The sequence below is a fragment of the Bos indicus genome, chromosome 4 (assembly GCF_029378745.1).
Source record: "Bos indicus isolate NIAB-ARS_2022 breed Sahiwal x Tharparkar chromosome 4, NIAB-ARS_B.indTharparkar_mat_pri_1.0, whole genome shotgun sequence".
Taxonomy (NCBI): Eukaryota; Metazoa; Chordata; class Mammalia; order Artiodactyla; family Bovidae; genus Bos; species Bos indicus.
In genome coordinates this window covers 75,181,651-75,203,697 of record NC_091763.1, presented here as the reverse complement: position 1 = coordinate 75,203,697, position 22,047 = coordinate 75,181,651, and the positions used below count along the sequence as shown (strand labels likewise).

Here is a 22,047-nt window from a genome sequence, read left to right as displayed (position 1 = left end):
GCTGGGAGGCAAGGGCTGGTGTCTATCAGAAGAGCTGTGTGCTGGCTCTGCTGAGACTGCCCCTAGGTTAACCTAGAGGGCAGGCATCAGGTAGCAGGAGGATGGGGTCTGGAAGAGGATAAAAACACCAAGCAATGAAGCCAGCAGAGGGGAGGACTTAGTTAGGGCCATTGGGTGGGGAGAGCCTGCAGCCTGGTGAGCCCAGGATAATGCTTCCAGCACGCAGCATCCAGGCTCTGCTTCCTCATCACTAGGACTGTGCAATGGGGACCACAGGCCCCAGAGCCCCTCCCAGGAAGAGCCTTCTAGGGCTGTGGGTGCTGTCAGGAATAGAAGGTGAAAAATCCAGGTGAGAGGTGATGGGGTCAACCCCAAAGACTGGTGAATCCACGGAGCGGTTCAGGACAGTCATGGGAGGGTGGTTTTAACCTATCAAATCCCCCACCACCAGCTTTAGGGGCTCGTAGCTGTTGTTTGTGTACCACTCCTATTACATGAGTCTCTCTCCTAATTCTGAAAAAAATTCAAAAGTATACTAAATAGTTTAAACACACTTCTGAGTATTCATCATCCAATTTCAAAATGGACACACAGCCAAGCTTTTTCCATCCATACTCTCTGTTACCCCCCTTCCTCACTGTGATTGCCCTGAAAAAACCCAAGACGTTATATGTCATTTCTATAAGTATTTTTGCATTTATTTCTAAAAGACAAAGATACATTTAGAACTATCTACAATGCAATTATGATGCCCAAAAGAAATATCAAATATCCAGATCATAAATCTATTTTTTAAAATTGGTTTATTCAAATACAAACAATCACCAAGATACTTTTCTCTACCTTATGCACCAGACATGAATGTAAAAGAGTCCTGTTTACTTTAAAAAATCAAATCACATCTTTTGACTCTGGAACTTCCCTGGTGGCTCAGACAGTAAAGAATCTCCTGCAATGCAGGAGACTCAGGTTCACTCCCTGGGTCGGGAAGATCCCCTAAAGAAGGGCACAGCAACCCACTCCAGTATTCTTGCTGAAGAATTTCATGGACAAAGGAGCCTGATAGGCTACAGTCCATGGAGTTGCAAAGAGTCAAACACCACTGAGCAACAGTGACCTATTAAAAAATAATGGGCTTTTCATGTGCTGAAGTCAATTCTAGAACTCTCCCCAATGCTACACTTCACAATCAAATCACAGCAACGTAATTACTGATTGGACATTTCCACAACCAGGATTTCTAATGCTGGGACATTACATTCCAGAAAGAGACACACATATGATATTTATCAGCTTTGAGCATTTCTATTTAAAATTGAAAAAGACATTAAGATTACTATAGAATAAAATAACACCGTGTCCAGGCTTCCTCTGCGAGAGCTGACCCAAGGCCAGAGGCACTGAAGTGGCTTCAGTGACGGACACTCACCTGAACGGTTTGTCACAGCACAGAGAAGCAGGTGTTGATGATGCCCCCGGAGCCTGCAAATGACAAGACAAGGGTCGTTCTCAGATCTCTGTGCTGCCAGCCCACACACTGCAAACCCCACTGGGAAGGAAGGATGGCAGTTGTTTCACATGATCATAAACGTCGTCAGACCCTTCACTATTGGCTCATCGTATCACCTGGGAGGGTCGCCAGCTTATCAGGACATCTCAGCCCTAAGACCTCAGATCCCAAGTGACACAATTCCACTAATCAACAGCAGGGCAGGTTCCCATGACCCCTGGTCAGGGCAAGGTAAGCGGTCCACGGTCATGGCCTATCTGTCCCAGGATACAGGAAGCCCTCAATCAACGTTGGCCACTATTACATCATTATTGTTATATCTGCTCAAAAGAACCAGTTACTGATTTTCAGAGAATTCTCCATTTTTACCACTCTATTTTTGAAAAGCTTATCTGACAGGGAAAAAAACTTCAGGTTATAATTACTTTACAGTCTACACAACCCTTATGTATGTGTGTGAGTGTGTGTGTTAAACTCCAAGGCATGTGAGCGAACTAAAGTCGCTTCAGTCACGTCCACCTCTTTGTGATCCTATGGACTGCAGCCCACTAGGCTCCTCTATATCCACTATTTCAGCAGATGAATCCAGTAACTTTGTGAGAGAAATTACTTCCCATTTCAGAAGTGGGGAAACCAAGGCGCAGAGAGGTGTAAGCTTTCGTGGAAAACGGCAGAAGGGGAGGAGAATCCAGATGTCCCTGTCTCAGCTCCCCTGAACGCCTTCCTCTCAGGAGGCTCCTTTCTCTCCTGCCTTCTGTGAGCTCCTCCCTGCCTGCTGCGTCTCATGGATACAGCTCTGTGGACCAGCCCAGGACATGCTCTGAGTAGGTGACACAGGGGTGACCATGCAGCAGGCTACAGCTGGCCAAGGTGGATAAAGCCTCGGCACCCCCTTCTGCTCCTGCCCACGCTGGCCCTGGGGAACCCTTCTCAGACAGGATCTGACATCCCCCCTTGCCTGGTGTCCCACCTGGGCAGCTGGCTCACAGTGGCTCCCCCAGTGTGAAGCGAAGGGATGAAGAGTGAATACCAAGTTTATTTCAGGGATCAGTGAGAGAGATGACCTCCTAAAATTACACAACGTGTGGTCAAGCCAACTCCAAACCGCAGAGGTTGTGACGTGGGCCCCAGACAAAAGCAGGACCTGGAAGGCACTCTCCTCCATGCTCAGATGTGAGAGTGGGCTCTGGGTGTCCACACGCAGTGGCTGATCTTCCCTAGCCAGGACACATGCCTCTAGGTCGTCTCCTCCTCTCGCAGAGGTGTCTGGGGACCAACTGAGATGGTCCCCGTGGGTGCCAGGTACCAGAACTTGCCCTCCACTGTTCCAGTGTCCCCAGCCTCCAAGACCACCTCCCAGTGGGCGGCAGGCCTCACACCCCATGTCTGTACTGTTCTGGGCTCCACATCGGTCCTGCCCATCTTCCCAACACCCCAGACTTCTGATGGCTCAGGCCATATGGACTCCAAACAATGAGATTTGGGGGGGGAGGTCCATTAGAAAGCAAAGATTAAAATCTAAAAATATATATTTTTAAAGTATTTCTAAAATGTAAATGAAATGTAAATGAATTCATCATTTTAGAAAACCGCTTGTCCATAAATATAAAAAGCCCTTAAAAGGTCTGAAACACGTGACAGCAATGTGAGGAATGACTCAGGAAATTACTGGGAAAGTCCATAAGTCTCTATGGACCAGGGTGCTCGCTGCATTATGATGTGTGTAACTGTGAAAAATACACAGCCTAAGAGTTCAACCCTGCGACTTAGTGACATTAGATAAGTCGTGGGGCTTACAGATGGTGACACACTTGTGGGCCTGGAGAGACGCCGTGATGTGTGACAGCACTAGCACTAACAGCCACGTGGCCACTCCCTGGCGCAGAGTGCGTGACTCACACACACTCACAGCTACACACGCACACCTGGAAATGTCTATCAGTGTGCAGGCTGCCTGGGCAGCGGCGTGTTTCTGGAACGTTTCACTACGTATCTTTTCTTATTTTTTCTTCTACGTGCATTTATTTTTTCCTTTTCTACTGAGAACACAGTTTACTTCTGTAACTGGAGAAAGTGCAACACCAGGGTCAGCTCAGATGAGGTGCCAGCTCCCGGTGTGGCATTCAGGTCTTCCCGCCAGTGACAGAACTCAGACACTCGTGGAGGGAAGACAGTGAGGGAGCCTCTGAGGGTGGACCCTGAGCACCTTGGAACTGGAACATTCTTGGCCTACCTAGAGTTACTGCATGACAGCTGCAGGGGCCTAAAAGTGACCCCACCCTCACCAGGGCCGGGTCACAGGCCCTGAACACTGTGCAGGGCCATCCAGCCTGTCCTTCCTCCCAAGGACTTCATGTCCCTTAGGACTCAGCTACTAGTCTTGGCATATCATCAAGATTCCAGAAGAGCTGGTTTTAAGCTAACCTGGGTCCAAACATCCCCATGTCTGAGAACCACTGTCCCAGTCGAGGGCACACAGCACCGTCTACTGTTCCTTCAGTTCATGCGCTTTCCATTTTGCTTTACACTGTGAGTGTGTATAAGGAAGGCACACAAAATCTCTGCAATGTGGGACAGGTACATAATTTATACATAAATGAACATAATGTAGTGCATTCACACTCCATTGCAATTAAACATACATAGGTCCCAGCCCTGGGGGTGAGTACATAAACCTGTCTGGAGACCACTGCTCCCAATCAACCAGCACAAGGGACTGATTATGTCTTCTGATATTTGCAAACATCTCTGCATTTTCACTAAGAAGCTGCAGACCCTGGTAAGCAGGTTGTGCAAACCTATGTGACAAAGCAAAGCAGGAGAGCAGACAACACTCTGAAGGGAGGGGAAGCCATGGGGGTCCTGCAGCCCAACCCCACCTGCTGATGTCCAAGCACTGACATGACCAGGCCAAGCTGCCTGCCCCCAGGCCGACCCTGCCTCACTGCTTAGCCTGTGAGGGTGCTTCCCCCGTCATTCCTGACACACAGGCGCTGAGTTTCAAGGGGGCTATAAAGCCTTCTCCAAAAGCCCCCATCATCCCACACTCTCCCATGGTGTGGCTTCAAGGTCTAAGAGAACTGACTTAGTTTTGCTCTGTAATTCCCCAAATCAGCACATGAGCAAGAGCTACCTCCTGTTCCAGAAGCCACCAAGCTGAGCAGCTTCTGGGCCTCAAGTCCCAGGAGGGCAGGGAGGGTGGGCCTGGAGGGGCAGTACCCACAATCCCTGCAGCAGCCTCAAAGCCTCGCAGCTCCACAGAGGGTCTGAGCCAGCCCTCATCCACAACAAGTCCTGAATACCACTGCCCTTCACATGACAGATGTGTTAGATAATAAATGCATAGCTAGATGGTACAAGATTACTCCATGGAATAAAAGTTATGACCAACCTAGATAGAACATTCAAAAGCAGAGACATTACTTTGCCAACAAAGGTCCGTCTAGTCAAGGCTATGGTTTTTCCAGTGGTCATGTATGGATGTGAGAGTTGGACTGTGAAGAAAGCTGAGCACCGAAGAATTGATGCTTTTGAACTGTGGTGTTGAAGAAGACTCTTAAGAGTCCCTTGGACTGCAAGGAGATCCAACCAGTCCATTCTGAAGAAGATCAGCCCTGGGATTTCTTTAGAGGGAAGGATGCTGAAGCTGAAACTCCAGTACTTTGGCCACCTCATGCGAAGAGTTGACTCATTGGAAAAGACTCTGATGCTGGGAGGGATTGGGGGTAGGAGGAGAAGGGGACGACAGAGGATGAGATGGCTGGATGGCATCACTAACTCTATGGACATGAGTCTGAGTGAACTCCGTGAACTCTGGGAGTTGGTGATGGACAGGGAGGCCTGGCGTGCTGTGATTCATGGGGTCACAAAGAATCGGACACGACTGAGCAACTGAACTGAACTGAACTGAACTGAGATGGTACAATAGATGATAAATGCACAGCTAGATGGTACAATAGACAGATGATAAATAGGTTGGAGAGCTGATAGATACACAGATAGAGGATATGTAGACACACACATAAACACATGAAAAATAGGTAAACAAATACAAACCTACATACAAGCAATACAATCAGAAAGCTAGGCCTCAGCCTAGCCTCACAGTATTTCTCAGTTTCACCTGCAGCTGAGCTGTTAGAACAAGTTAGACTGAAGTAACACACAGCGACTCAAGACAATCTGACACCAACCATAACTATAAGTTTGTAAACAGAGAGCGAACTCCTTGAAGGCCGGCCCTCTATGCCTTCCAGCAGACCCCCGTCACCTAAGTGGATGACAGCAGCTGGAACCCCCACATACTGACTATCCACCCCAGCCTGCCAGCAAGGCTCCTGACAACCCTCAGGGGAGGAGCATGCAGGGAAGCAGGCACAGCCGCAGCCTAGTGTGGAGGGGCTGTGGGAGGTGAGGGAGGTGAGGGGCTTAGGGAGGTCACGTGAGGGGGATAGGACTAGGCAGGGCATGGCCAGTGCCAAGGCCCTGCAGTGGGACCAGCGAGGGAACCAGTGCAGCCAGAACAGGTGCAGGAGGGAAAGAGTGAGGAGGGGATTCTCTAAGAAGGCAGGCCCTCTGGCCTCCAGGGCCTCCAAGAGGCTGGAGAGAAAGCCCCCTGCCTTCCTGCACGCCTCAGCAGCCAGCTGTGCCTGGGGTGACAAGGCCTGTGTCCACAGACCATGCAGCCCCCCTGCCCCCCTATAGAAGACAGCAACACTCTACCAGCACCATCCGGTAAGACGCGACAGGTGACCAAGGTCAGGAAGCAGACCCATTCATGGCCAGGCACCTGGTTCTCAGCAGGAACCCCAGTAAGTCATGACTGTCCTCACTTCACAGCTGGGGAAAGGGCATTCAGGACTCTTAGGTGTATAGAATTAAGAGGCAGCGCAACTTCTGACACCAAAACCATGGACTCTTTCGATCCTCCGGCCCTCGGTGGTCCACAGCCCATCCTGCCCAGCCTGTCCTTGGGTCAGACTGAAACGAGTGAAGCTAGAGGAGCTTTTCCCGGGGAAGCAAATCTAGCCCTAAGCCTAGAAGGACAGAGGAATCATGAGTGAGTCACCACTTCTAAGCCAGGTTCTGAGATCTGATGGGCACGAAATCCTGCAGCAAGGGAGAACCTCATTCTGGGGCTGTGTTTGGAACCAAGCAGATGATGAGCAGTGGGCGGGACCCGGATACACTGGAGAGAGGCCCCGTGGCTGCTCAGGGAGCTCACACCTCACGCCGACTGGAAGCAGCCCGACTTGTCCAAACACTGCACTTGTCAGGAAGGTAACATGTGACATTTCTATGCGTCTTTACTTGGAAGTAGAGAATTTATCTACTCTTGGGGCTAAAAAGCTGAAGCCCTCATCTATCACCACAGTACAGTTCATGCCTTAAGAATGTCTGATTTATTTTAATGCACATGTATATATGGAATCTAGAAAAATGGGACTAACGGAACTATTTGCAGGGTGGGAAGAGAGACACAGATGTAGACAACGGACTTACGACACAGGATGACACAGGGGCTAAGGAGAGGGTGGGATGAATTGGGAGAGAAGCACTGACGCACATACATAGTGCTTTGCTAGTCACTCAGCTGTGTCTGACTCTGCAATTCCATGGACTGTAGCCTGCCAGGCTCCTCTGTCCATGGGACTCTCCAGGCAAGAATACTGCAGTGGGTTGCCATGCCCTCTTCCAGGGGATCTTCTTGACCCAAGGATCAAACCCATGTCTCTTATGTCTCCTGCATTGGCAGGCGGGTTCTTTACCACCAGTGCCACTTAGGAAGCCCATATATACACTAACATGTGTAATACAGATAGCTAGTGGGAAGCTGCTGCATAACACAGGGAGCTCAGATCGGTGCTCTCTGATGACCTAAAGGGGTGGGACGGGGGAGGGAGGGAGGCTCCAGAGGGAGGGGATATATGTATACATATGGCTGATTCACAATGTTATACAGCAGAAGTTAAAACATTATAAAGCAATTATATTACAATAAAAGAAAAATGGCTGAGAACTACCTTGCTGAAGTCTCTTGAAGACGGTTCCTTGCTCATAAGTTATCCTGCATCCTGACCTTGGAGAAGGCTAAAGAAACCTCTCTACTTGTAGACCCCGGGCCCCTAGATCTGTGCTGCAAACTCCTTTTCTCGTGTTATTTTGCAAGAAGAGGGCTGCCCACCTGCCTTCCTGGAGAGCCTTTGGAGTCTGAGCCCTGCAGGCCACCACCGCCCTCTATGGATCAGTGCCAGTGTCCTGGGTGAAAGCAACTCGGGCACCTCCCAGTTCCTCCCAGTCTCCCTGTCTCCAGGGCAATGCAGCACCCACCTCCACCCCGCCCAGCCTCCTTCACCTGTGTCCCCTTTGGCACGTGCTAATCACAGCTTGCAACTCCTCAAGGCACCAAGAAAAAGAAGGAAAAAGGAAAGAGACACAGGTGGGATCCGTGGTAAAGGTTAACCTATGAAAGGTAACCCAACGAGGCCCAGACTGCTTCTCCTTAAAGGTGCTGCTTGAGGCCCAAAGCTCATCTGCTTGGACCAGTATGTGGTCCTGGTACTCCAATGAAGCCGCTGGCCTCCCTGGGCATCAGTCTCTTCTGATAAAATGACAACTTTTGGATCTAGTGCTCAGAAGGCCCGGCCCAGCCCTGAAATCCCCGAGTCCATGGTTCCGAGGCAGAGACTAGTGAGCCGTCCACCCGATAAAGAATCAGATGACCTGCCTGGGGGCTCTCTTGTTCAACATATTTTTCAAAGTATTAAAACTCATTTATTTTCCAAATGGGGTTATTTTCATATTTGAAATAGGCAACAGCAATTTTGCTGCCAGGTGCCCATCTTTCAACTAAGGATAGTAACCAACACGACATCTGCATGCTGATACAAACTTCTTTTATTAAAGAGGACAGAGATGGGTGCGCCACTGGCCGAGACCAGCAGAGGCTCAGTCCAGAGCACTTGGTGACACTGGCCCAAGCACCTCTGGGAGGGAACTGCTTTGCCCCTGATAACTGCGCCTCTCTAAGAAGGAAAGGATGGGGTTCGGACAGGCCAGCCACCATTTGGGAGCAGACGTGGGCCAGCCACATACTTCCAAACAACAGAGGGAGAGAACAGGGTGCCTTGGGGTCCTGGTGGGGACCACTCGGGTGAAAAGGCAGCTGGAAGCTCTCTGGGGATGAAGGCCAAAGCACATGTCCAAAGTGGGAGTGCTGGAGCTCCCCGGGGAACACACCCTGCCAGCCCCATCTGGGCTGAATAAACACAGGTCTCCACAGTGCCTGGGGGCCCCTGGCTCACAGACATGGGGGGTGTCTGGAGGAGAGGGGGAGGCGGGATCCCCATCCACTGGGCAACATCTCCTAAGAACTACTCACTCCCCAGGGCGGATAGGGTTCCAGGGCCCTGGGTTCCCAGCTGGCCTGACATTTACTTGGTTCTGTCAAGTATCCCTGCACCACCTCGAACCAAGACTCAAACCTCTGCTATCTTGACAGGATGCCAAGTATCTTATACTTTTTCAAGGAAAAGGTGTGTAGTCGATGTATCACAGGAAACAAACACCCTGAAGGCCTTACTCTGAATGCAAAAGTGCCATCGAAGGCTTTGGACGAGGGAGCTGCTGTCACAGCCAGAAACCTTCTGCAAACCAAAAGACCCTGCGTCGCCAGTAATGAGTGCCAATAATAATCTGCCAATGTGAGAGGCAGATCACTGGCTTCCTATAGGCTTCTACAAAAAAATGGTGCTTAACAAACCCGACGCAGGAGTGACACAGCACAGACGCCACATCACTGAGGGCCTCAGTGGAGCCTAGGGGACCACCTGAAAGGATTACAAGAGGGATCTGATTTGGACTGCAGGGAGGGGTGGAGACAACAGCAGCTATAAGGTTATGCGCTCTGTCACCCTCCAATCCCCAGGGCAAGAAAGTGGAGGAAAAGACAAGGCAAGACCCGCCACACAGGAGTTAAGTCGTGGGGCCAGGGCTAGACCCATGCCCGCACTCCTCGCCATGGCCATCCTCTGGGCTTCTCCGGGAGTCCCTTCCTGCCCCAGGAAGCTGTGACTACAGGGCCACATAGGGACAGCCAACTGACACAAAGCCAGGGTTAGCCACACAAGGTGCCCCTGCATTACCAGCTTCCACTCTCCCTTAGTTTTAAAGGCCTCTAAGAACAGGTAACAGAACTCCAAATGCTCCAGCTGTGTAGCCTTGAGCAGGCACCTTGCCCTCTCTGTGCTTCATGCTCCTTACCCAGAAAATGGGCTGATAACTACAGCAACCTCTCTGCAAGGTGGCTGTGAGGTTAAAGCAGCAAAGGCCAGTCACATACCCAGAACAGGGCCCAGCAGAGAGTAAATGCATTATTAACATTTACAGCAACATATGTGTTTTCTGGGAAACCATGAGATGAGATGAGGGGAAAATGAGAACAGAAGAAGTGCCTTAATAAGAACCACTCGGGGGACTTCCTTCATGGTCCAGTGACCAAGACTCTGAGTTTCCAATGCAGGAGGACTGGGTTCGATCCCTGCTCCAGGAACTAAATTCCATCCACATGCTGCAACTAAGACCCGGTGCAGCCAAATAAAAAAATAATTTTAAAAAAAGAACGGCTTGGTGGGGAGACCACGGATGCTTCCCTGTGAAGATGCAACAGCGCCTGTTTCTGTCACAAGCACAAACACACACACATACATACACATACCCATACACGCACACACGCACACACTGCAGGCCTGGCACAGGGGAGAATCAAGCCTATGTTGGGGGGATGACGCTCCCATGTCCCCTTGCCACACAGTACAGCAGGCAGCAAAGCACTGGGGTCTGCAGGATGAGGGAAAGAATAAACCCAGCAGTCATTTCAAAGCAACAGAGGGCTGCCCTGGCCATTTTAAGAGGCAGGAGGATACTGTTTTACATTTCAGTAATGAATATCTAGTTATTTTCAGGCTACTAAAACTAAATAGGGTATATTTATTTATTATTTAAGTGGCTTAAATGGACTCATCATCTAAAAGAATAACAGCTGAAGAGTAGCCACTCTCTATACCTTCACAAGTTTGTACCATATGGAATCAATGAAATAGGGGGTGGCTGGCTATCAGGAAGAAATTGTCCATCGAACAGCCAGGCAGTGAAGCACCAATTCAGACAACCCAGTGACGGTGAAGGACAGCCTGTCCCCACAGACCATAAAAGGTGGGTTCTGCTCACTGGCTGGCTGGGACTCACAGGCTGCACTCGCCCAGGTACAGGCTTCGGTAACACATGTTCTCACCCACAGGACCCCCCAAGTCACCCCATGGAAATATCTAATGAGATTCCCCCCACCCCCCGCAAAGTGAGGAACCCGAAGCAGAGGCCTCCCTCCCCAGGCTCACTACCCCCAACTCTCACGGTGAAGGGTGGCACTGGGATCCCTGGGCTGCGCCCCTGTTTCCCACCTCCCCTCGCCCCCTCCACCTTCTGGGTAAAGAGCAGAGAAAGACCTTTCGCAGCTACCATACCAGAAACTTGGCAGGGCCCGAGGACACTTCACGGCCCCCAGCTTCCCAGAGTCGTCGGACCTGTGTGCTGCTCCCAGCCATGCTGACCAGCCCTGAAACTGGCGCTGTGAAAAGGTCCCGCAAAAAGGAACAAAAGGAACGTTGCATAACCAGAGCAAGATTCACAAGGAAGCACAGGGCCTGGTGGCAGTGCATAAATGTCATCACCCAGCTGGGGACTGGGGTGGGGGTTCCCTTAAGGAGACCAACTGAAACAGCTCTGCACGTTCTGTTTGTTTCTCCAGGAAAACAGACGGTTTTGAACAAACAGTTTAAAAATACGTTTTAAAACTTTTTGAGGGACTTGCGTGGTGGTCCAGTGGTTAAGACTCCATGCTTCCACTGCAGGGGGCACATGTTTGATCACTGGTTGGGCAACTAAGATCCTGTAAGCCACATGGCGTAACCACAAAAATAAAAAAAAATAATTACAATCTTTTAAAAGGCAACAACTAGCCACATCCAGTTCAAACACGAAGGCCTTCATGTGTTCACTCATTCATTCACTACTCACCACCTGGCTCGTAGGGTGCAGGGGTGAAGTGTACCTGCTTTGGAACCTTAACGCCTGGGTGAGACCCATGCTGTCTGACCTTTGGAAATTACTTCTCTGTGACTCAGTTTTCTCATCTGGAAAGTGGGGGTATTGGGAGGATTAAATAAGGAAATGTGCAGAGCTAAGAATGGCATCTAGCAGATAATAAAAGCTAAATAAATCTCAGCTTTACGTTCAATACTTGTGTTTGGGTGCCAGGGAGGGATTGGCCCATGGAAGTGAAACTTGCCCACAAGCCCACACTAAATGCAATAACCTGCCAAGACCACAGCTCCATTCAAAGAAATAAGACTTGGGCAAAGAAACTTTCCCAACGTCAGTCAGCCAGCAAGACACTGTTCCCTTCCAGAATGAGAAGACCAGAAACAGATTCATTATCAGGATTGCCCACCTTGAGAATTTTTTTCTTAACGCTCCTACAAGTAAGCAACAATTACCATGAATTACTAGAAAAATACACACCCCTCTGAAGTTAGGAAACTAAAAGTGTGTGAAAGTCACTCAGTCATGTCTGATTCTTTGCAAACCCATGGACTATACAGTTCACGGAATTCTCCAGGCCAGAATATTGAAGTGGGCAAGCCTTTCCCTTCTCCAGGGGATCTTCACAACCCAGGGATTGAACCAGGGTCTCCTGCATTACAGGCAGATTCTTTACCAACTGAGCTAAAGTAACGTCATTCTGCCCCCAAGCTCAACTATGAGAAGCAAGGTTTTGTTCACGCTAAGATTTGTTGTTGTTCGGTCACTAAGTCATGTTCTGAAACTAAGTCTATGCTTATTTGTCACCAAATACTCAGATTTCTGAGATGCGTAGGCTGGTCTGAGCTATGTGGAACTCGGAGGCTGATGAAGGGAGGGAGGGAGGCCCAGGACAGGCAGCGGAAACCATGCTTTCACAATCAAGCCTGATGTCCCAGAGGGGCTGGTGGGCAGAGGTCTGCAGGGCAGGCAGCGGCCACCCCCAGGAAGCAGAGCGTGGGAGCCAGGGTCAGGGCTCAATGCCCCATGTAACTTTCACAGTCCCATTAAAGCAGAGTGAGGACAGGAGCAAACAGAGGAGAGGCGCCAGGGACGGACTCAGTGCCAAGTGCAAGTGGAGGCCCTGCAGATCCCTCTGGGGAGGAACTCACTGCACTGGGGAGCATGGCCCGCTTCTCCTTCCAGAAGCAGTTCCCTCTTCCCATCTTGCCCCCTCCCTGCCCTTGGCCTGATGTGGCCCACGAGTGGTTCAGCAGGAGCGGGGAGGCTGGGAGCACAGGCGCCAGGGGGGCCGGTCCCACAGTGGAGCCGAGGGCTCAGTGGCAGCATGTACACGGGCTCCGGCTGAGGGCCTCCTGCCAGGACCCTGCAGGAACCAGAGAGGGGTCAGGAAGGACCGCACAGGGCAGGGGTTGCGTCCTGCTGGCGCCAACGAATCCCACCTCTGTGGGGATCAGAAAGGGCAAAGCCAGAGTGCCCCACCCCCCCCACCCCACCCCCGCCTCTGTCCTCCTAAATTCCCCCAGGAAACCTACTGGGATTCTTGGGAAGGCAGGTGTCCCAGAACCTAACAGGTGTCTGCTCACCCACCGGCCTGCCTGCCTTCTGTCCTTTTGAATTAGCACAAAACCAATAAACAAACACAAAATCAAAGTCAAAGAGCAAGGCAGGACCAGAAAGAAGCAGGCGCCTGATAACCCCATTAGCTCCTGAAATGTCATGCTCCTTGGGTGCCAAGTTTCCAGGAGGCCAAAAGGATAAGGGAGGTAGTGGTTGGACACACGTCAGGCTGTGGGGACACTGCGGCTTTACAGGTGACCCAGCCTGTCTGAGGCTGCATTCAACTCACTCCCTTGACACTCACAAGAGGAAAAGCAAGCAGCACTGAACCACGAGCCGCCCATAACCAGAGCCCCATCCCCTATCCCTCACTGTGAGAACCTCCCCTCCAGCTGTCTACACTAGTGGCTGTCCAGTAGATTTCATTTTATGAAATAGTCTGGTACGCCCCTTAAATTAAGAGGAAGATTCACAATGGGCCCACTTTATAATTACATCTAAACAAGCAGTCTTTTTTTTTTAAATCAGTTATTTCATAACAAGAACATTTCACTTCTTCTCACAGAATAACAGAGGGAGGGGTGTGAGTGGCCCTCACAGCCCTGTCCCTGGCAGGAAGGCCTCCAGAGGAAATCACCTGGGGTCTCCTTCCAGTCCAGACACAATGGAGACCCCGAGGTGGGGAGCCAGAGTGTCTGTCTTAGGTCAGCTCAGTCCTCACAGGACAGCAGGGGGTTCCTGAGAGGGACCACAGGGGTGAGGGTAATTGGGCCACTTGTCCCCTTACCTGTCATGTGAGCAGAATTTGGAACTCTTCTAAGCTCCAAAATCACTGCAGATGGTGACTGCAGCCATGAAATTAAAAGACTCTTACTCCTTGGAAGAAAAGCTATGACCAACCTAGACAACATATTAAAAAGCAGAGACATTACTTTGCCAACAAAGGTCTGTCTAGTCAAGGCTATGGTTTTTCCAGTAGTCATGTATGGATGTGAGAGTTGGACTACAAAGAAAGCTGAGCACCAAAGAATTGATGCTTTTGAACTGTGGTGTTGGAGAAGACTCTTGAGAGTCCCTTGGACAGCAAGGAGATCCAACCAGTCCATCCTACAGGAAATCAGCCCTGAATATTCATTGGAAGAACTGATGCTAAAACTGAAACTCTGATACTTTGGTCACCTGATGTGAAGAACTGACTCATTTGAAAAGACCCTGATGCTGGGAAAGATTGAAGGTGGGAGGAGAAGGGGACAACAGAGGATGAGATGGTTGGATGGTATCACCAACTCAATGGACATTTGAGTTTGAGTCAACTCTGGGAGTTGGTGTTGGACAGGGAGGCCTGGTGTGCTGCAGTCCATGGGGTCACAAAGAGTCAGACACGGCTGAGAGACTGAACTGAACTGAAGCACCAGCTCTAACCTCTGTGCAATGGGTCAAGGGTGGGAGCCTCTAGGCTTTCTGAGGATTGGAGAAGTCGAGAGGACCCTGTCCCCATGGCTCCTGGCAGTATCAGCTCAAAGGCAGACCCTTCACCATCTGAGGGCCCTGATGGAGAGACGGTCCAAGTCCAGCTCCTGTATATCACAAGAGAGGAACACAATGGGGAGGGGCAGTGAGTTCTGGTGGGGTCGTAGACAGGGCCAGGTGTGATGCCCCAAGGACAAGCTGTTTACTCCTTCCTCCATGGTGATGGAGAACACCCCACGCCTGGGGAATCAGGTCTCAAAGACACCAACAAATTCCCAACAGGAGCATTCTCAGCCCCAGCCAGGGACATGAACAATGCAGGAAGGAGCAGCCCAGGAGTGACTAGCAGCCCAGGAAGAGACTGGATGTGTCTCTAGAAGGTGAGGACCTGTGTTATTAGACCTGGGGTAGGGTCACTCAGCCTGGGCGAGTGAGAGCTCTCTGCAGAGACAGGGTTTCAGCAGCAGAGATGTGGGTCTACTCTGGGGTGTCCAGCAGGGGCAGTGTCCTGTCCGGCAGGCCCATCCTGCCCCAGTGCCCAGACCACTCAGCCCTCCACCATGGATTTCTTCCAGCTTGGCCCCTCCTCCCGCCCACCTCTCAGGTTTGTACATGAAGTGTTCACCGCAGGTTCAGGGGGAGGCAGTTGCAAGTGAGTCAGGGTCTGTTCTTTCTGATGGGCAAATCAGGGGAAAGGTCTGAGGACCCCTAAATCAATAACTGATCGACTATAGTTCATTCAAGGTTGTCATGTTCTTAAAAAGTCACCATGACACTGGCCAGGCTTCTGGTGCCTCAAAGTACCAGTTAGCACTTCAGGACTACAGCTGGGTGCCATTGTAAACAGAAATCATGAACAAAAAGCAAAAAAAAAAATCCCAAAATGTGGCACTAAATATAAATACACTTTGAGAAGGACCCCTGTTTACTCTTCGTCTGAGGGCTGAAACAAGAGGCGCCTTGTACAACACAGCCGGTGAGTGCCCGCATGCAGCTCAAATTTTCTGCCTTTCTGCACATGTCCCTGGATGGCCACAAAATCACAGTGAGTGTTGATTTGGGGATTACAAATAAGTTTTCATAAATAGGCAAGTTTGCAAATATATGATCCACAAATAATGAGGAGTGACTGTAACTGAACCTGTTATTTGTAGATGATTCAGTCTTCGATTCACCTAAGAAATACCTGGAAAACTTCCCAATTCTAATGTCCCCACATAATAAATTTGTCCCAATAATATCATGAAAAGAATCCTAATCACAGTCTAACCCAGTCACGTTTGTAACTTGACAGGATGTCATTTCTTTATCCCGAGGATGCTTTACACTCCTTAGGAAGCTAAGCCCCGGAGTTCTCTTGCCTCCTTGGATGGCAGGCTGAGTGGTGAATGCCATTGCTTCCTTCTAAAGACACATCACTGTCTCTGCTGGAGCTCTGTTCTCACCTGAGGATTTAGGACGCCACACGCTGAGCTGCTTGGAGCATTTTTTAGACAGAGACTCTGACGAAGCTGGCTCTGTGTTCTAGAACACAGACAAAAGGACCACAGTGTTGTCTACACAACACGGGGGAAGAGAAGGGCTTCAGGAGGTGAGAGACCGTTCCCAGGAGGAAGGGATCTCAGTGAGGCAGCCCAGCACCCTCGCCCACCCCGCAGGCTGCAGGGTCCTCAGTCATCGCCACGCTCAGCTCCCACAACCTGCCAGCCTTGCTCAGAGTAGGCCCTCCCCTGGAAAACATCTCCTTCTCTCAGGCGCCCAAATTTCAGCTGGCAGCACAACCACCCAGAGAAGGCTTAGGTAAAGAGATCTGGGGACAGGGGTGGGGTCAGAGAATGTGTGCTTCTAAGTTCCCAGACTTATGCTGCTGGTGCTGCTGCTGGGCTGAGATCACACTTTGAGAACCACTGACTAAACCATCTGTGCATTGCTCGGTTTGTACTAAAACCTCGTTACCACATAGTAAGATGACTTTATTAAAGTGTCCCTCACTGTCACTTTCACTCAATACGAAACCCCAGTCTCCCAATCACATTCGGAATGACCACTGCAGCAATGCTGTCAGCTTTTACTTGAATATTCCCAAGGACAGGGAGCTCATTTCCTCAAGTCCGTTTTAACTCTTCATTTTCCAAAGTCGTTTGTGACATTGAGTTTAACTCATTCAACATCAACCCCTTTGGAAAGGAAGCTGTATAAATTTCTCAAAGAGTAAGAATGCCCTTGGCTAGTTTGACACTCACTTCTATGTAGAATGTTTTTAAAAAGCTTTATGAAGCAAACATTGCCATTTTAGAAAACAATATATCAATCCCCTCTGGGTCCTGTGCTGATGAAAATGGCAGGATTTCAGTGAAGCGTTTCCTCAAGCAGACACAGTGTCCTTCCAGAGGCCAGCTGGTCATGAGACCACACTGGCCACTGGTGGGCAAGCCTTGAGCCCTCACATGTGGGAAACGACTGCAGGGTGGGGAGCTGGCAGTGTATCTCAGAACATGGTGGGCGATGCGTATGATGAACAGTTCCTGGCCACTGGGCCTCAGTCACCTGCTCACCTTGAGCTCTGTGCCTACACTACCCACATCCTGCATAATAACCCTGGGAGCGGGAGACAAGGGTGCGGAGCTTCAGGTGCCCCAGCTTCCAATACCCCCCAGATAAACTGCATCCACACACTCACCCCCATAGCCCCTCACTGAACCACTGTAAAGCCAACTCCAGACATTATACCACTTCGTCTAATAAGTGTTTCAGTATCTTTAGAATAGAGAAAAAAAAATACCAGTATCATTAGCAATCGTTCCTTAATATAAACCAAATACATCATCATATTTGTACACAAACATGTAATCAATGTTCCAACGTCCCTGTCTTACAAGTATTGTTTTGGTTTTGTTTTTTCACAGTCTGACACTGTGACTGGATCCACATCAAGTCTCACCATGTTTATTTAACCTGTTTCTTCAGTTCCTTTACAACACAAGTTCCTCCTCCTCCTCTTCCTGCAGCATATTTAAAAACAACCGGGGTTCTCTTTACCAAGTAGAATTTCCCCCTTCTGGATTTTGCTGACCTCTCTGGAATTATTTTTCAGATCGCTCTGGCCCTGTATTTCCGGTAAGTCGTGGGTGGGTCTGGCTTAATTTGATTCTGGTTTGATTTCTGGTAGGGGCAAATATGTAATCAATGTTCCAACATCCTTCACATGAGGCCCACATGACCCCACCAGCTTCCCTTTGTGACCAAGCCAGTTACAGAAGGTCACGTCCTAGAGAGCGCTGCTCCGCCCTTATTAGCGGTCTGAAACACGGCTACTCTATCACTTTCTCGACATCTGTCAGCCGGAATTCCTCACCAAATAAGGCTTTCTCCCTTCATCTATATTGAACTCTGAGGTACAGATCAAACATGAAAAGGTTGAATGCTTGATTGCTTTTCTTTACCAAATTTCACAAGTTGGTTCCTTAGCACCCCAGCAAAAGTCTCAAAGTCACAAAGCTGAAAACTGTGACAACACCAATCCAGGCAACACTTAGAGGTCCCAGTCCTGGCCTCCACACCTGCTCTTCAAACCCAGTTCTGGAGACAGGCCCCTGGATCCCCACGCTCCCTGGCTCCCAGGAGAGGGCCAGGTGGAGGGCCCGAGGGCATGTAGAATTTGGGGGAGAATCTGACTCCCCAACCTGGGATCCCAATCTGACAGCCAGAGTCACTCCACCCCTCGTCCACTGCTCCGCGGCAGAGACTTCTCTATGGGGGAGTTCGCTGTTATGCTTTTTTAAAGGAATACTCTCCTTACAGGTAAAAATACATGCAGGTAATTCAAGTGCTTTGGTAATATGACGCTTCTCCTCCATCCCAATTCAAGGCATTGAAAAATAAGCAGTTGGTTTTCCCTTTCAGTGGTCACTGCTATTTCCACCACCAATCACACAAAACCACTGTCTTCAGGCGTCCCTCCCACACTTAAAAACCTGTGACTGCAATAGACTCAGGGCCATAAAAGAAAATAAATAACACTCAACCTGAGTTTTCTTATCCACTGCAGACTTCCAGCCTTTGGACCTGGGGACACCCCTGTCATTACTTGGAAACATTTCCAAAGGCCCATCCCTGGGAGAGGAGCTGTCACTCTGGAAGTTATTGGCCCTGGTCACATCAGCCCAGAGCATGGGGCATGGGGACCCAGGATGAGGGTGGACAGGGACACCGAGTTGTGCCATACCTGGGTGGACGTGCAGAGGACACTGACACCTGACAGGCGGACAGGAACAGACACAGAGAAGCAATTGCTGGTGTGACTGCAGGCTGCTGGTGTGGGTTTTAATCATTAGCTGGGCTCCATGCTGCCATGGGTTAATGTGTTTCCTGCAGCCTTCTCCTCACACCCGCAGGCAGGCCTGGCAACAGCAGGGAGCCACCAGCTCTCAAACCCCGGCTCCAAAAGGGGTGGTTTTCCCTTAATTTGTGGAGGGTTGTCCCTCTTTCTCAAAGGTCCCTGAACTGAGACTTGAGGAAAGCCTCCTCGTGGCTGACCCGGAGTCCCCACTAAAGAACTGCAAACACCATCAGGGCCTCTTTTACCAGGTCACTTCCCAGAAATCCTGGCAATTCTACCCCCAAAGGTGAAAAAAAGCCAAAGCCTGGGTGTTATTTCAGGTGTGGAAGGGAATGGTGAAATCAAAGTTAGAGTAGACCGAAGTCTGGCCTGGGGTTAGAAAAGGTTGGAGGCAGGTGCCCCTTCCCTGGAGATCTACGGGAACGCACACCCAGGTGCAGGGATGGCTCAGGGCAGCATTTAGGGGAGGTGCTGAGGGCAGCTGCAGGCAGAGGCTGGGCAAAGGTCAGGGCCCCTTCTGTAACGGGAACTGGCTGGCCCTGACCAGTTTGGCCTGGGTCCTGCTGATTCCCGAAAGGAATGGAAGAGGTCTTCCCATCCCAGTGTGAACTCACACTGACTTCATGCCAGTCCAGCTCCCCAGCCTTCAAAAAGGACTCTGAAGTGAGAAAAAAAATACAACAAACAAGCAACTGAGAAATGAAGTAACAAAGTCATCAACCCAGTCCAGGAGCCTGGCCTGCTCTGAGCTGCCCTGGAGGGGCTAGTGGACATCTGGGTCCCCAGGGCACATGAATCTCAAGAACAGGGAGCTCCCAGACTGCACCTCAACTCCAGCACTTTCTCAATGCTTCCCACTGCTCCCCCAAGCTGTAAATCCCCGGGCACTCCTGTCCATCCATACTTCTTGAGAATATGCAGAAGCCGCCAGCATGTACACCCACGGGGATGCAGCAACTGGAGACATAGGGCCTGGGGCTCCCCAGAGCAAACACAAACCCTCAGCAGCACCGCAGGGCTAGAGCACCCTGCCTTTCCAGTGGAGATACTGCCACAAGCTCTGGCCTCACCCCTGTCCCCCGTTTCTAGTTATTTGACCTTGGGCATGTCCCAGCCCCCTGAGTCCAGGTGTATTCCCCAGGCTTCTCTCATCCTAACTGGGCCTTTCAGTCTCCATATACCCCCTCAAGGATCTTCCACGGGGCTCCTCAGATGACTCATCCCTGTATAGACAGGCTACCTGGTGCAGAGCAATCAGAAGACTTAGTTTCAAGGTTGAACTCTGGGAATACAGCATCATGCATATTTTTATTCGAGTTTCACCTGGCTTTTTACCAAAAACATAGATGTTAAGTTTGGTTCCACTGACCAAGTGGAAGACTTGGCCTTTGATCTGAAATGACTCTTGAGACTTTTCTCTATTTCTAAGATCAGAGGGATTAAAGAACAAGGAAGTTTGCAAGTGTCTTTTGGCCTGAAACAAATTAATCTCATCGCGGTGGTGGTTTAGTTGCTAAGTTGTATGCGACTCTTGCGATTCCATGGACTGCAGCCCACCAGGCTCTTCTGTCCATGGGATTTTCCAGGCAAGAACACTGGAGTGGTTTGCCATTTCCTTCTCCAGGGCATCTTCCCAACCCGGGTCTCCCACACTGCAGGCAGATTCATTACTCACTGAGCTACCAATTCTGGTCAAATATGTTCTAATGAGACAGACAGCCTCTGAAGGGGCAGCTGTGCATCCCTACATGTGTGTAGGCACACGTGTACACGTGCTTTTGACCTTCAGAAAACAGCATCTATCACTCAGCTAAGACTCTGCTGTGGTATGCAGACCCATGTCTGTGCTTCTGAAGTTCACTACACAAGCAGAAACAGTCTATAACCAGGAATAACCAGCATCTAATCAAATACCTGCACTTATAGACGAGGACAAGAAATTCCTACAGAGAGCCTGCTATGGATGGGAGCCAGCAGGAGGGACAAGGTTCCATGAGCTTCAGTAACACTTCTTCACAAATTAGTACCAACAGAAAGCCTGTACTCTGTCGTTGTCACCTAATTTTGCAGTAAAATAAAGGGAATATCATCAGAGTATGTTTTTTTTTCTTGTATCTCAAACTCCTAATTATCCAATTTGGCGGGCATCCTTACTGAAATAATTCAATACTTTTGAGAGAACCTGTCTCAGGTCAATCATGGGAACTGTGACGATGACAGCACATGCTCACGGGCCCGTGTCCTCAACAGTCAAGGAGCCGTCCTGTCAACGTCATTTCATGACCACGTCCTCTGACTTTGTGAGTTTAAGCCAACTTTATTAAACAAGGGGCTCCCTGGTGGCTCAGATGGTAAAGAATCAGCCTGCCAATGCAGGAGATGTGGGAGACACGAGTTCAATCCCTGGGACAGGAAGATCCCCTGGAGGAGGAAACGGCAACCCACTCCCATATTCTTGCCTGGAGAATCCCACGGACAGAGGATCCTGGCAGGCTACAGTCCAGAGGGTCACAAAGAGTCGGACACGACTGAGCGACTAAGCATGCACGCACATACACACAAATACAAAGGTGTAGCTGTCAGAAGGCAGGTTGGAAACTGTAGCCTGAGACAGTGTAATGTGACTCCTAATGTCACCTTTGGCAGAAACTACCCATTGTCTTCACTTTAATTAAACAAGGAGAAATAAAGCCGCCCGAGTTCAGTAAACAGCTGGCTCAAATTTCAGAAGCTATTCTTATACAACCTCTCCTCCAGTTGGAGAAACCACAATGGCTGAGCAAAACAATGGGCTGTGTGCGTGCCAGCCGCCAGGTGAAGGCCTGCACCTGCGCCCTCCGCTGGGCCTGACACTGCCGCCCTCCGCCCGCACATGGCCCCGGGAGGCGGGGGCACGGCCTCTTTCAAGGACGGCAGCTGCTCTGAAGAGAATGCACTCAGACACCAAGCAGCGAGGGGCTTCCGCAGGACTGGCTCCTCCGGGGCCTCTCCAGCCTGGACAGAGGCCCATGTGTGCTTCCCGTGGGTGTGGCTGTGTGGGTGGTTCACACACATGGACTCCCAGGGTCCC

The 22,047-nt window shown here is 50.2% G+C and overlaps 1 protein-coding gene across 11 annotated transcripts in view; it reads right to left on the bottom strand.

The window, feature by feature from the left end:
* Positions 1–22,047, bottom strand: part of TNS3 (tensin 3) — a 222,781-nt gene that overhangs the window by 119,657 nt on the left and 81,077 nt on the right. For 9 of the 11 annotated variants that reach the window (XM_019958904.2, XM_070787988.1, XM_019958902.2 and 6 more), the window contains one exon: positions 1,430–1,482. Coding sequence is in view for 8 of the 11 variants with exons in the window: in XM_019958902.2 (XP_019814461.2) it covers positions 1,430–1,482 (53 nt within the window). In the remaining 3 variants the exon portion in view is untranslated. Of the gene's footprint in view, positions 1–1,429; positions 1,483–11,031; positions 13,028–18,863; positions 19,569–22,047 lie in introns of those variants that run through there. The other 2 variants (XM_019958903.2, XM_019958901.2) reach the window with 2 other exon arrangements.